Genomic DNA, 16,456 nt, shown 5'->3' on the forward strand with positions numbered 1-16,456 from the left:
TTTCCGCGGTGGATAAACCAGAGCCTGCAACAGCGGATGGAGGATTGGAAACAACGCAGCAAGACGCTGATGGATCAAATACACGCGATGGATCCGTACTACGTCGTACCCACCAACGAATCTCGGTTCACAGGCCAAGCCTCGTATGCCGATATTGCAGCGGGACGTGCCAATAGTCCCAGCTCAAGAAACTGTAGTCCGTATAGACGTCAACGAGAGGCCACTCCTCCTACCACGACCGCGCAATTATTGCGACCTGTCGTTATACGAGCTCAAAAGGTGACTCTGGAATATCCTCCTTCATCAAACGAGGTACAACTTTTAGAAACGGAAGCTCAGGAAAACGACGCGAACAAATTGCAGCTTTCAGCCGAGACGCCCGTGCAGACAACGGATAATCAAGCCACGATCAATGTGGAAGAGTGTCAACAAAATGTATCTGAAGTCGCCGAGCTGTCCGTGCCACGTCGAGGACGATCGCCTACGCGCAAGATAAACACGTCCAAAGTTAGAGATGCGAAAGCCGCGGTGAACCAAGAGGAAAAAATCGACGATTCTAAGCAAATATCGCAAGTCGAACTCGCAAGGAACACTTTGCTACCGCATGAAGAACGAAGAGGACGTTCACCCAGTCCAATGTGGATTCCCGGTTCTACATCTTACGCAGACATTCTTCGTGGATGTACTCAAACGACGCAGGCCAACGCCGCTCTTGCGCAACCACCCAGACAGAAGATGGTATCTTTATCCGCAGAATCTCGACGTGGTCGACCCGAAGTTTCTCACGCGGAACCTGTCGCTGACATAATCGTAAATATCACGAAGTCTCAGCAAGCTACAGATGTTCAGCAGGTTCTACCGACGCAAGAAATACAAATGGAAGACGTACGAATCGCAGAAACTTATTGTCAACCCGCCGAAATATCGACAGAGAAAGAAAAAGATCAAAGCTACGCCGAATCCGAACCAACTAATTGGGCCGATGAAGCTTTGCAAGATTACAATGTTCTGCAACATGTAAAACCTTACGAAAACGCACCGAGGGAATCACAACCGACGGAAATCTACAACTATATGATACCAGAAGCGATGCCTGAACTGGTAGGCTTCATTGGGTCTCATCTTGGAACGTATCCGGTGAATACATACGTTTACGCGCCGCCCGGTCATCATCCGCAGGTGCAGCAAATTGATACAATAAATGCTTATGACAATGGCTCTTTAACTTATGCACCGGAACATTTTGTCGCGCAGCCCACATATCTTCCAGCATCAGATATTTATCAGCAGCCTGTCAATGACACTACACAGACGTCTACAATGACAATAAATAAGAGTGTTGTAGTGCCAGTAATTAAACAATTAGAGATTACAGAAACTACAGAATCTATCGACAAATTTGAACAGCAGAATTCTATAAAATCTATTTCGAATACAGAAGCTTCCGCCGCAAATAAAACAGAAGGAACAAATACATCACCGTTAAATAATATGGAAATTAAAGGACAGACTTTTTCGTATGCGCAAATACTTTCACATGGACTCAACTCGCGTGTTGCATCAACGCGCACCGTTAGCGAATCGCCAGCTGCAAATTATCAGAGTAAAGAAGAACGTTCTAATTCGCCGAAAGAGCCATTCAAATTATCATCTCATGAATTGTCTCCTGTACAAGAATCGAAGCAAGATTCGCCATCATTTACAGTTGTGTCTGAATTATCTAAACAATCATCATCTAAAGAGAATGACTGGGATACGATGAAGAAACGAGAAGTCAAAAAAAGGCAACAGGAGCCGAATAATAAAATTAAATCAGCGGATGAGAAAAAATCTCGAAAGCTCACTGATAAATCAAAAAAGAAATTAAAAAAAGAAAAATTAAGTTCGACAATGCAATTCGAAACACAAGACGAATCCGTTTCTGACAAAATTATTGACAGTCCAATTTCAAAAGAGGAAGAGCTTGTGCGGCAAGAGAAGCCTGCGACGGATTTAGTGGAGCCAAATTTATCACAGGAGAAGAAACGTAAGCAAAAGAAGAAGAAAGCAGATAAATTGGTAGGGGATGAAATTGACAAAGCGCTTAAAGAAATTGAGGATATGGATAAACAGAAAATAAGACATAAAGACGTTTCGAAGAAAGAAAAGAATAAATCAAAATCAAAAGAGTTGCGGCTGGAAACTGAGGATATTAATACAAATCAAGAAAAGCTTGAAATTAATATTAAAGATGTAATCGAGGAGAAATCTGCAGAATCAACTAAATCACCGATTGAAATAGAAGATCTTGCTTCAAAAGCGGTCGACGTTGTAAAAATTACTGATGACGTAAACGAAAACACGAGAAGTAAAATTAACACTCGAAAAAGAGATAAAACTTTTAAAAGTAAAATTAAATCTGATATAACGATTAATACGTCATCGATAACGTCAACAAGCACAAGTTTGGATAAGAAAGAAATAAATTTTAATAATGCAGAAATTGATGTCGTTTCCAAATCAGAACAAACGATTGATGGAGCTAAAATTACAGAAGTTGAGGAAAAATTACCACAAAATAAAGAAATAGAACATCAAACAAATATTAAATTAGAAGCAGAATGCTCCACGAAAGATAAATTAGAAATTATGGGCACAATAAATGAGAAAGAAGTTGTTAATAGCGGTACGAAAGCAATTGAGAAAATTGAAAAACGAGAGGTAGAGAAATATCAAGCAACAACGACGAAACAGAAAAAATCTGAAAAACCAAAATCTGTTCAAGGTAAAAATAAAAGAAAAGAAGTTAGTACTAAAGCATCTCAGTTTGTCGATAACAAGATCGTTGAAAAAAAAGATGAATCCGACATTAAATCTCTAATTGCATCTACGATAGAAAGTGTCGTTCAAGAACGATCCACAGAAAAAACAAATTTGGCCAACCAAAATAAATTAGCGTCCAATAACAGCTGTTTTCTTCAATCTAGAATGGATACTGAAAATAGCCACAGCATTAAAATAGACGAGGAAGAAAATATAGCACTCGGCCAAGTTAATAAACGTGCGCCAGAAACTGTTCATAAAAGTAAGAAAAAGGGTAAATCAAGAGATACGACTCGATCTACTTCATCGGTGTGCGATATGGAATCGACCGAAAACTCTAAATTAACAAATGTGGCCAAGACTGCAGCGTCTGCAATCGTAGAGTTAGTTGCATCGATAAACCAGGAAATATCTCGTAACGAAAGCACAGAAATTACCGAAGACAATGCTAAACTAGAAACAAGTGCCGCTTCAAAGCTGAAAATTAGTTCCGACGAAGAAAAGTTTAACAACAACAGTACGTTTCCTCTTGCAAAAATTGATAATATTGATGAAAAAACTCCGAAATCACCGACAAAGGATGAAACTAAGATTAAATTTGATACGAGCAATCAGATTGATAAAATTCAAATACATGAAAAATACACGGGCGAGATGCGGGAAAATAAATCGGATTCAGAGCAATCGGCTTCGACAGGGAAAGCTTTGATAATAGAAAAATTGGTTACTACTGTAACGACCACCACCAGCGTTCCAGGATCGGTAGACGTTAAACCACCCGACGTAAAATCTGTTAAATCGATAGAGATCATAGAAAACATACCCCTTCCCAAAATTGTAGGTTCCAAAGTTACCGAATTAATCACTTTGCGTCCTGAAACTGTAGAAGCTAGTCTTACCACTACTTACGCTAGGGTACCGAACGATTTTCTCGTTAATAATTATCCGGGGCAATCGGATCAGACAGTAATTTCTCAAAATGTAGAATTAACCTCCGCGAATTCCATAGAAAATATTGCGACGACAGATGACCTACCTTTATTTGGTAGTGTAAAAAATAGAAAAAAAATTTGTTCGAACAGTTTAGAGAACCGCGATATATCGAAGAAATTTTCACCCACGGTCGCTGAATTAGAAGAGAGAAAAGAAAGAGAATCAATTGCTCAATTAGATAATAATATGGAAGGATCGGACGATCAATTAAAGGTAGAAGTTCCTAAAGAAATACGTGAGAATAATAATGCGAAAAAAGAAAACTCTATTGCAACAACGACATCATCGAGAATTATCGTCGATGATAATATTTCACAAAATGACAATATTATAGAAAACTTACATATTAATAATTTTATTAAAAATGATAATATTGTATTAACTAATAAAATTAGTAAAGCTGATTCAAATATTCTAATTCAGGAGAAGATCGAATGTGCAGATGAAAATGAAATGAGTAAATTAAAGAGCAAAGAAACACTTGAAAATGTGAAAGTGGAGAAGCAATTAGTGCCTGAATATTTGTTAGAGCTTATTAAACCTTATATCTTAGATCAACATGCTTACAATCAAGCTGAAAGTAATTTTTACCGTCATTTTAAAGTCGTTCAAGTAGTAAAAGAACCTCAACCGTCTGCTGTAGTTCAGACAAGACCGGAAAGCGTGGAGAGAATTGTACAAGAATCGGTGATGAAACCTGTTAAATCAACAACCCAAGAAACGCACGAAGTTAATTGCAAAAGACACGCTCTTATTATAGAAGCGCCCAAGTATCCAATCACCAGTTTTTACGAATTTGAATCACAGTGGGTGAAAATAAAATCTACTCCTGAAAAAACGATATCTGTTTCTTCCAATGATTCTGAAAAATCTATTGAAACTGAGCAAGAAACGTTAAAGATTGAAGCAATACCGAAAACATCGTCTATTCATTTAGAATCTGATGATTCTTGGATGGCTCTTCTTGAAGAAGAAATAACAATCGATGATGATTTTGACGAGGCGCAAACAGAAATAGAAAAAAAAATTCAAGAAGAAAAGAAAACAGAGAAATTAACAATTGAATTTTTAAATAGCGCACCTCCAACAGAAATTGCTGTAAAAGATGAATATCATGTTAGCGAAAAAGATATTCAAACTTTATGCGCGGACGAAAAACAAAGTGACAAAACGAAAAATCAATTAAAGAAAAAGAAAGACTCGAAGCATGGTAGAGTCACGAAAACTAAGGATCAAACAAAGAAACAAAGTGACGTAGAAATTAAAACGGACATTACTGAAATTGATTTATTATCATTAAAAAATAATTTAGAAGAACATGAAGAAGCGACAATGCTGGACGAGACTAAATCGATCGTGAAAAAATCTACTGAATCAAAACAATTTATAGATGGCCACAAATCTTACGCGCAAGTTACAGCCTCTTCTCAAAGAATTTCTCCTCAAAGTTCTCAAGAAGAATCAATCCCTTGGGTGGAAGAAGTGGAAAAAGAAACATTAGCCGATCCTGCCGTTTCTGTCAGTCCTAACGCTATGACAGATAACGAAGCATACATAAAACTGGAAAATACATGGGCTTCAATAGTTGGTAAAAAATCCGTAGAATCGTCGGAAGTTAATGATATTTCTACTCTCGAATACGATCTTCCGAAATTAGAACAGACTGTCGAACAATCGTCTCCGACTCAGGTGCAGATTTATGTGGAAGAGGCTCCTAAGCAAGAACCTACAGAAAATTTAGTTCAAGTGGATGAACAAGGTTTTATGGAATTTGTTAATCGGAAAGAGTTACGTTCCAGACGTTCCAGATCGCGTTCTCGAAGTGCTAAACGAGATAACAAATGCGCTATTATAGAAACTTCAAATTTGGATAACAACAACGAAAATAAAACGCATATACAATCCGAAAATAGCGAAAATGTTAAAACCAGCGAGGAAATTGAAAATGAATCTAAGCAGTTAGTACAGAAAGATGAGGATGGACAAAAAACTATCGACAAAAGCGATGAATTAGAAAAAGTTAACGGAGAAGAAAATGTTAAATTATCTCAAAAAGCATGTACTTTTAAAAGCAGAGATAAAGATAAACAGAACATTAATCCGAATACTGAAAATCAAATTAATCAAGAAACAAAACTTGAATCAGACATAACAGTTAAAGGTAAAAAAAATAAATTCAAGAAGAATAAAGCTAGTAAAGATGTAAAACAACAGGCTGATATTAATGAACAAAAAGAATTAAAACATGTCGAAAAAACGGAAGAGGATAAAAAATCTGCAAATGAGAACGAAATTGAACATGAGATTCGATTAGAGAATATCAACGATCAATTTTCAACGAAAATACAATCAACTAATTCAGATCAAGCTAATTCTACGAAATCTAAGAAAAAGAAAACGAAAAGGGAAAATAAAAAGGAAAAACTCGTGATCGAACAACAAATGGAAAATGTTTCTAATATTGATAAGGATATAATTAATGCTGGAGAACAAAAAATAAAAATACCAATGGAGCCAGAACAAGAAGATGTAAAAATAAAACTCGAAGAAGCAATTACTACGATAGAAATGATTAATGAGCAAGAAAAAAATGAGCAGAACGTGACTAAGAAAACTGCAGAACGAGAAATAGTCGACGAATTGAAAAGTGTAGAGACGTGTGAAAAATCTCATTTAGAAAAAATAGAAAAAAATATAATAAAAGAAAAGGAAATTCCTAAACTCTCAAAAGCGGAAAAACGAAAGCAAAAGAAAAAAGCAAAAGTTGTTCAAAGTAAATCTACAGATTTATCTAATGACACAAATATTTTTGAAACGGTAAAAATAATAGAAGAAGCTAAAGATACTGAGTCATTAAAAGAAAAAAATGATAATGTATTAAAAGAGAACGACGAAACAATGATATTATCTGATAATACGACAGAGGAAACTGAAAAGTCGTTGGAAAAAAATGTAACTGCCGATGAAATCGATAAATCCGATTTAATTAATTATACTTCTCAGCAAATAGAGTCACAACATGATTCGGTAAATCGACTTATAAAACATTCTCCGCCGTCGGATAAATTATCTTCAACTGTGCAACAATCCTTTGAAGAAAATAAATTAAAGCGTATCGCAAGCACCGAACAAGAGAGCTTTGACGTTTCCGATGGACCTCCTAAACCCAAAGTTCAATTTTATATAGCAGACGAGATTCTAGTTTTAAATCCCGACCGACGAAAGTGCATTTCGCCGGCGTCTTTTCTACAGAATCAGCCTACAACCGATTCGTTTCTATCTATGGACAATGGTTTCTGGCCCGACAAACGTTTCTATCACGAAGCCGAGCGTGATCATTTTGAGAGCTTAGCTTTACATGCGAAAATGATTCTCTCGCAAGATAAAGACGACGATTTTGACGATCGTCACCATCCCCGAGATCGCGACGACGACAACTCAGGCGGCGGTGGAGGCAGCGGTAAATCAGACGACTCTCGCGGAGTCTCGCATTCTCTTCTGGGTGCACCCCAGACAGAGCGTATGGTAGCCGATCTACCCGGTGGCATGTGTAGCTGGAGCGATTACAGCACTTATCTATCGAGCGAGAGCGAGCGAATAATCGATCACGATCTGTCACTCGGCACGATTCAGAATTCAACATTCGATTCGGGTTTGTCTTTGGATTACTCGTTGCCGAGCGATGCCCAGTCATCATTTCCTGAACTCTCGGTCTCGTCATCCGATCCCTCCCACGATCTGCAGACCGAGTCGCGCATGGAGTCTCTTACAGACGTTGAAATAACACCAAGAGAATGTCCTGTAATCGTCTCTACTTCGAGTAACACCCATAGCTCCGATCATCCTGGCACTTGCACCAAATCGTCGACCTTTGCCCATCTTCGTCCACAATCCAAACTGCATTTAGGTAATGAGATGAGGCAGGAATCCGTGGAACGGTGCAACCAGAACGGGGAGATGGAAAGAGACATGGCTAAAGGCGAAGCTGAAAGGATACGCAGGATCCAGGTGCGATCACCGTTACCGCCAGTGCTCGGTCTTGTTCTAGTCGAATTTAATTCAAGTCCGTTGCCATATGTATATATATACATACACATGTATATATACTTGCTGTATTTAGTTATCTGGATTGTCCTACCAATGGTTTTTCACTCTCTCTTTCTCTGTCTCTCATTTTGTAAAACGACTACGTCTTTTTTTTTTTTATTTCTTATTCAATACCGAGTCCTATGTGTGTGTGTGTGTTTTTCTTGTGTCGTCGATTACACTTCATGCATATATAAGCATATTGATATATGAGCTCTTCCTACTATTGTTATTATCGAATTTTAATCTTGTTGTTTAATCCCATGTAATATGACATTTTAATTTTTTATATGTAAGAAATCGAAATTAATCGGTAGAGTGCATTTTTATTATTTGCATGAAAGAGAGGTAATAAGATCTTTTTGTTAGATACAATTTGCATGCTTCCGCTTTTTAATATGCCTTTTGCGTATATGTCTGTCATTATCCTTTACCCCACTTTAGGATATCAATTTTTCTATTATATATTACTTGTAATATTAATTTTATGAGAATTGATAAATAAGCGAAATATCAAAGAAATTCAATAATTATCAATAATTTATAGGATATAAAAATGAGTATGCAAAGTAGTTCTTTCTTTTTTCTTTCTTTTTTTTAAATGTTTTTTTTTACTTTTGGTTGCTGGCAACTTTACGTGACAGGTCTTTGCATTCGAATTACTTAGTGAAATGTTTCGAAATTTACTGACAATTTGCATGACGGTTTATTTCTTCGTAGCAATGAGTGGCTGGAAAATTTTTACAATAGATACCGAAGGAGCTGTCCTCATCAATGTGCTTTTATTGTATTTTCAGCATACCGTTTTGTATAACATATTTTTTTTTTTACAGGAACTAAGAGTTTTCAGTTAATACGATTAATACGCAGCGTGAAATCAAATTCCGTCGTGTGCACGGCATGATTAAAGTAGTAATAAATCTCATGATCATTAAAGTTGCTAACGATTATTTATGTTTTAGGATGTTGAAGAAAGCTTCGTTTCTCTACGAGCAAGGCTCTCGAATCTCGAAGGAACGATGGGTTATTTGCCGCGAGACAGCGTAGAATCTATGCTTTCATCTCTTATGGTAAATATACAAAATTAAATTAAATAAAAGTAGAAGAGAAAATTATAGATGTAATCATTAAATATTTCATAAAATTAACGCAAGTTAAAACAAAAGTTTAAACATTTTTATTAAATTTGTCGTGACATTCTTGCCTTTTTATCTGTTTTAGAGTGTACTGACTGAGCTCCGTGCTTATGATAAAGAGGCTACGCAACTTCAAAAGCAATTATGCGAAGTCCCCGCTGATAGCGAATGTCAAAGACTTTCGATAGCTTTAACGGGAATTCATACGCGCATTATTTCTCTTCTCGATCAAGCAGAGCAAGGAAAAGTAGCTCTCGAAGAAGCACGTGCAAGTCGAGAGAAACGCAGCCAAGATATTAATACTTATAAATTATTCCTTGAAGAGACGGATGCTTGGCTAAAAAATGTTATATCGAAATTGCATGAGCAATGTTCAATCAATACTTGCAAGGTTTGTCTTTAATATAAATTTATAAAAAGATATTTTTTATGCCGTTTTATGCAAAGTAATACGACGTTTTACTTATCACAATGGACAGACATTGCAAGAAGAATTAACGAGTCGCGTACATCAAGTCTCAGAACTCGAATCGTTGCCGGAGGTGAGCTTGCTAGCGATATCATTGAAGGAAGCCCTCTTGGAAGTCATTAATCGTCTCCAGAAAAAGCAGCAGGTATCCAACGCTTTCGAAAACCCGGGAGTTTTCGCAAATATAATTATTCTTCATGGTGGTGGTTCGGTTGCTTAAAGTAGTATTACAAAGAATTTAGAAAGAAATCGATCTTTAATTTTTGAAACTAAAGTTTTGCCACATTGAAACAGAAATCGTGAGTCTGCATCAAAACTATTTTGCTTCTTGTTTGAAGTAAGAATTTTGAAGCAGTAATTTTTAATAATCAAGCGATAATAAATTCTTCGTAATAAGTGGCAGTAATTAGTATAATTAATGGCAATAGACATTCTAATCGAGCTTAATAAAACAATGTCTTTGCATGCTTACACAGACACAATTTCATTTAATTATAGAATATATTATTTTGGGCATACATTTTTTTTTCTTTATTATTATCGTCGCTACAAATACATGCGCTTCTCATTACGCACCGTTCGTTCCATTAATATATCATGCATCGTATATTATCTTTTAGTTCACTGTACATTATGTATTATGTGGTTATTATGTATTTTCATTTATTTAAGGTGATGGATGTAATATGGGTATTGCATGTAATTAAGGAATGTTAATACATTGCTGTAATATTTCATGTAATTAAAGAAAATTCTCATTAATGCCTACCCTTTCTCCTTTCATTCTGCGTATCGTTACACATTACACAATTATACAGGGTGAATCGTAATAGATGGAAGTGAATCGTTACCGACGGGGTGCTCCGTTGTATAGCATTACATAGCGTTAACTAAAGTTCGGTAATACAGTAGTACAGTTGATAACTGCTTCAATTTATTATGATTCTTTGTGTTATATATTTAAGTCGATGAGAACAATGTTATAGATAATAATACCACGTTAATTATAATTTTAAATATGTACATACACGATATGCATTATAAAATCGATAGTTTTCTGCAAGGTATATAGCAATTTTTTAAAATTATTGATTAGGTTAGGTTAGCTTTTATTAAAAATAACAAGTAAATTTTATTTAAAAAATAAGATAAAAATATTCAAAACGTTTTTATTACTACGAATAATTATTATTTACACATAAATTATTCACTAATTGAATAAATAAAATTAAAAATACCAATTTGAATAATGCTCTATAGTAGCTTTTGTTATTCGTATAACGAAAAATTTAAGTTAATATTTAATTTATTTGTTCTTTAGAATTAAAATTAGTAACAATTTTAAATACATTAATGCATTTTTTTAGTTTGATATATAGAAGTAAATTGCAGTAAACATTTAAACTTTAACATTACAAAAATACATTATATAAAGAAAATTATTATCCTCGCAGGAGATTTGTGACGAGGAAGCTCAAGCTGACGACGAATCGACAGAAAGAGACAATGCAACTGTGGATGAAGCCCCCTCGATTCATTCTTCTATAGAAGGCGGTTCGCCATCCTTGGCCGACGTTTCCTTACAGACAGGTCAAAGTTTGTTAATCGACGATGTTGCTGAAAGAAAAGCACAACTTACAAAGCAAACGTCTACGACACAAATGCCATCGTCAACTATATGTCATTCTCTCACGACGCAAACATCGCAAGATTTATTACCGAGCGAAAGTCCTCAAACGCAGGAAGCTATAAAAGTTCTGAAGACCACCACAGGTGACCACGATGTGATCGAGATAGCAACTAAGTACATGCCGTCTAATTTTAATCAAGAGATAACGCGCCGCGAACAATCAAGCATTTTGCCTAGCGAAGACATCGTCGTCGACATGAAATATCAAGACGCGAAGAAGACCGATAGCGCTACGAGCGAGCTGAACATTGTTCACGCCGCGCCACAATCCTTCGAAACCGTTCTTGTTGAACCGGACGACGTTACTACCGAAGTAGTGGTTGATGCCGACGGCACGAAGAGAATTATTGTAAGAAAATTACGACGTACCACAGTCACCAGCAAACAAACCACACAACAGCGAGTGTCGACATTGACAACGACGCTTGGAGATGCGCCTCCGATGGTGCAAGCTTTTTCGGAAGCTGCGATGAGAGATCAACAAATAATCAGGACAAAAACGAAGCCAGACGGTACGATTGAAACCACGACAAAGCAGATTTACGGCGGTAAAGTTATTACAGGCGCTCCTGCAGAAGGTATCAATGTGGAAGAATACGAATCCGAGCCTCATTACACGCGTATGGTTACACAAGGTCGAATAGGAGATATTACTTGCCAGCCAGTCGAAGAGGAGATACTAATGGAGGGTGGCGAGTATCAAACGAAGACATCGAGCGTTCACGCTGTGGTGCAACAAGTTACGAGACGAATTATTAAGCGAACGCGTAAAATTATTCGGAAAGTTACTATTGTAGATGGTAAAGAAATTACTACTGAAGAGGTGATTGAAGAACCCGAAGAAGTAGAAATAGACGAGCAGGATATACCGCATATTAGTATTAACGTAGTTAAAAGCGAAGATCAAAAAACTATAGTTCCGGAGAAGGCAATAGAACAGCCGGGGGCAATGGAATCCAAGATACCAGTGGGATCTTACATCTCCGAAACTTCGATGCAGGGGCCGTTTTTCGGGCCATTAGATATATCACAACCAGAAAACATTCAAACTAATAAAGGCATTTCTACTGTATCAAGAGAGGAAAATTTAATACAAAAAGAAATTAAACCGCAAACGATAGATAAACAAGAATCCGAGCATTTCTCTACCGAGGTAAATGGCGTAAGTGCACTTGCAATTGGTAGTCAAGCGTTGATCGATGCTGAACGATCTGCTATTTTGCAGACTCCTGTCAAAGATGTCTGTGTTACAACGGTACAATCGGAATCTGTAAAATCTTCACCAGAGCCAGCCGTGACAGACGATGTACCGGTGGTTACCAAGGCTACTTGTAAGTCTGACGATGCACCAGTAAAGAGCGAAACACTCAGTATCGAGCTAGAAAATGGCACGGTAGAAGTAGAGACGCACTATGGTGATAGCAGCACTGTAGAGATTAATAAAAATGTATCGAATGTCGTTGTGTTAGAAAAAGAGCGTAATGGGAAAGAAGAATCAAAAGGAGAGGCACCACCCGAATTTAAGGAAACTGCAATCTCAACATCTCTAAAAAAATTCGAGCCAGAAAGCAAATTGATTGTTTTAGAAAATAAATTAGATAATCTCGAATCCGATGAAAACGTGCAATGTTCTTCAATATTGGAAGATACGAGAGAACCTTCTCAGGAACATATATCATCAGAATTGCTTAAAAGTAAAGAAAAACATTCCGAGGATAAGGCATTGAAATCAGAGTACAAGCCAACGTTTCACAAAGTTGAAATATCGCTGTCAGTGCGTAAAGCAGACGAAGAAGCGGAGCCATTGGTTTCTATCAAAACTCAAGCAGAACGGCCGGAAATTGCTCCGTACAGCATCGTCAAGGAGGACGTGGATATTAGTCTTCCAGCGGACAAAGAAACGACAGAAGTGATTCACGATAAAATTGTGCAGACCACCGCTTCTCTTACGGCAGAAAAGGAAACGGAAACTTTAGAATTACATACCGCAGAAAAAGAAATCGATGTTTACATCGAGTCCTCGGAAAAGAGTAAGTCAGATACGACAAGTCACAAAAGTAGAAAAAAGAAACGACGTAAGGAGAAATTGGAATCTTTAGAAAAATCTACAGAAACAGAATCCAGCACTTCCATTGCTACATCAGTTGCCGAATCTATGGAGATTAATATTCCGTCGTCTGAATCGTCTGAACATGTTAGCGAACAACCGCAACCGGACGTTGCAGAGATCGTCAAATCTATTACCGAATCATCTCTAAGTATCGACGATGGCACTATGGCAGAAAATGATGGATATCTACCAGAAGACAAAACTATGGATGAATTATCAATTACGCCTGAAATTGAGGAAACTCTAAAAAAGAAAAAAAAGAAAAAGAAAAAGCAAATGGTTCGACTGCTTCGAGACGAAGATTTGACTCATATACCTAAAACTAGCAGCGACGATGTGCCGTTTACAGACGATAGTATTCCTTTGGAAGTTTCTGAAATAAAAATATCGCAAGTAGAAGACAAAATTAAAGAAAATAAAATAATAGAAGAGGAGACGAAAGATAAGGATGAGACGCGAGAAGAAAGTAAATCAAAAGATGATGTGCATACTCAAACAGCTATGGAGACGTGTGATGTATCGACTTCATTAACTCCGAAAGCAGAAGAAAGTTTTTCTATGCTTATTCAAACATCTCCTGAGCCCGTACCACTTACTTTAGAAGAGGAAATACAAACAATTAAAACAGAAGAATATCATATTGACACGCAAACAATTGTAGAACCTGGGCTTGATTTCAGCGCGCAGACTATCGTAGAAGAAACTCCAGACGTCGAAGATTCAGGTGTGCAAACTATGACACCTACGGTAACGCCAATGGAAGAATTAGCTGTTCAAACTAGTCCAATAGAAAATATTTCTCCCTCTGTTATTGCAGAAACGGAAGATTCTCATGCACAGACAACTGAAATTGATATTTATTCGATAGAAATGCAAACCTCGCCCGTTCAGTTAGCTCCGACAATAGCAATTGAAACTCAAACAGTAGAAAATACCGTAATGGAAGTCGAGCAACAGACTACTCCACCGCCAATAATAGAAAAAATTATATCGCAAGAAATTTCTATTCAAACGCTGCACGAAATGCCAGAATTTATTGAAAAAGACATGCAAACAAGTGCTCCAGCTAGTCCAGAACAACCAGATGTTTCGCATACAGATACTCAAACAATCGCAGCACCAGAAATTACTGCTGAAACAATAGAGACGCAAACGACACCTGAAGAAAGTTCTCAAAAAGTGGAATTACAAGAATCCGAAATGCAAACAAAATCGCCGGAGCCAACTACAGAGACCATGATGCAAACCAGTCCAGAACTTATGCAAGTGTGCGAAGAATCTGCTCAAACCAACATAGAAGAAATTAAACAGACTGTCGAGGAAGAATCGCAGACCAGCCCGAAGAAAACTGAAACTCTTGACAATTCCGTGCAAATAAAGACAGAAGAATTAATACCGCAAATCGAAGAGAGTATACAAAATATTCCACAAGTGTGCGAAATCGGGGCACAAACATCACCAAGAAAGAAACAATCAGTTGAAATGATATCGATATCTCAACAGACGACATGTATTCCAACTCATACTATTGAGGTATCTACGGAAGATTTAAACATAGGAGTAATTGAAAAAGAAGATTTATACGAAGCGCCCGAGTTCGAAAAAGTTTTGTCAGAAGGGATAAAAGAAAAAGAAAATGCAGTGCCTATAAATTTAGTAGAAATTCCAGCAGCACCTGATGTACAAGTACCAGAGACTATAGAACTCGAAAGAAAAATGGAAATGAATAAACTGACACGAGAAATTCCTACAGACAATATCGAACAGATAGAAGAATCTGTCGAAACAGAAACAAAAAATCAACTTTTTCAAATAAAAGATCTCCCTAAAGTGTTAGAGACCTCTACTAAAACAAAAGAATCTACATCGTCGTCAGAAAAGGATATTTCGGATGCATCGTTTGAAATTCACGTTCACGCAACTATAGAATTATCTGGTAGCGATACGGTCGACAGTGTCACATCTGGTAGCAAAGAATTAACCGATTCTTCACAGGATACGACAATTGCTGAAGATTTAAATAATGACACGAGTATTGCGAAACATGATAAAAAAGCAGCGAAACGTCAAAAAAGAAAAAGAAAACAGACTGTGGAAATTATTTTACCGAGCAAGGACAAACCAGAACTCGAACCTGTATTACAAAAACCACATTTAAATATTCCAACTACTTCGGAAACCGTATCTTTATCAGCGAGTGATCAATTTGTGATAGACTCGAGTCATTACATTCCAGAAACAATAGTACCTGAAGTAGCAACAATGCAAGAGTCATTTACGTTGGGTAAATCGACGATAGAATCGTCGATGACATCAGATAAGCAAAAAGCATCGGAAATTAAATCTACGCAATTGTTACCTGAACCGATGGACACAACCGAAGAACCACTATCGCCTACAGAAATCGATCAACCTATTTTATGTAAAGAAAATGTTAAGTCATTCCGAGCGGAGATCAAGACATATGCAGAGGAAATATCCGAAACACCTGCAACATCTACTGAAACATATGAAAAGAGAGAATTATGGAAACAGCCTAAAATCTCGTCCTCTCAAGCACTATCAGCGGCTTTCCTTTTAAAAGAATCTATAGGATATAGCGCTGTAAAACTAATAAATGATCGAATGAAAAATCTACAAAATACAAACGAATCGAGTTATCTAGGTAACATTTTACATATCGCACATCTCGAAGAAGTCACTACGGATAAACTCGCGGAAGAACGTTCGTCGGATGTTCGCCGAGAGCTAGCACAATTGAGAAATGCCGTTCAAGAGAATGATGTAATAATTGTTGAAGAAACTCTTGTCACTGTCGTTGAAACAATTTCGACTTGGCTGGAAACCATTGAATACAGAATCTTTTTAAATAAAGAGTGTCCAAGTGGACCTTCCCACGAGGATGCTAAAACATTCGTTGAATTGAAAGACGAGGTAAATCATGTAGAGAAAAGTATCCGCGAACTTGATAATATCTGGAAGCAGTTGGAACCTAACTATCCGAAAGAAGAACGGGATAAATTGCAAGAATGTGTGGATGCTCTTGAGCATCAAGTAAAAATTATCGAGAATGTAACTACCGACGGAGAAAAACAAGCTAATATGCAACTGGCAAGATGGGATGATTTTTTAAACGGCATTAGTAATGTGTATAGGTAAGCTATTATATC

General features: G+C 37.0%; 1 protein-coding gene across 9 annotated transcripts in view; it reads left to right on the forward strand.

Annotated features, from left to right (window-relative positions):
* The window catches only part of Msp300 (Muscle-specific protein 300 kDa), an 85,149-nt gene that overhangs the window by 54,063 nt on the left and 14,630 nt on the right, over positions 1–16,456 (forward strand). For 8 of the 9 annotated variants that reach the window (XM_070665795.1, XM_070665797.1, XM_070665790.1 and 5 more), the window contains 5 exons: positions 22–7,803; positions 8,844–8,951; positions 9,103–9,408; positions 9,497–9,631; positions 10,941–16,441. In XM_070665795.1, the coding sequence (XP_070521896.1) occupies positions 22–7,803; positions 8,844–8,951; positions 9,103–9,408; positions 9,497–9,631; positions 10,941–16,441 (13,832 nt within the window). The remainder of the gene's footprint in view (positions 1–21; positions 7,804–8,843; positions 8,952–9,102; positions 9,409–9,496; positions 9,632–10,940; positions 16,442–16,456) is intronic. The other variant, XM_070665798.1, reaches the window with a different exon arrangement.

This window comes from Cardiocondyla obscurior, linkage group LG14 (genome assembly GCF_019399895.1).
Source record: "Cardiocondyla obscurior isolate alpha-2009 linkage group LG14, Cobs3.1, whole genome shotgun sequence".
Lineage (NCBI taxonomy): Eukaryota > Metazoa > Arthropoda > Insecta > Hymenoptera > Formicidae > Cardiocondyla > Cardiocondyla obscurior.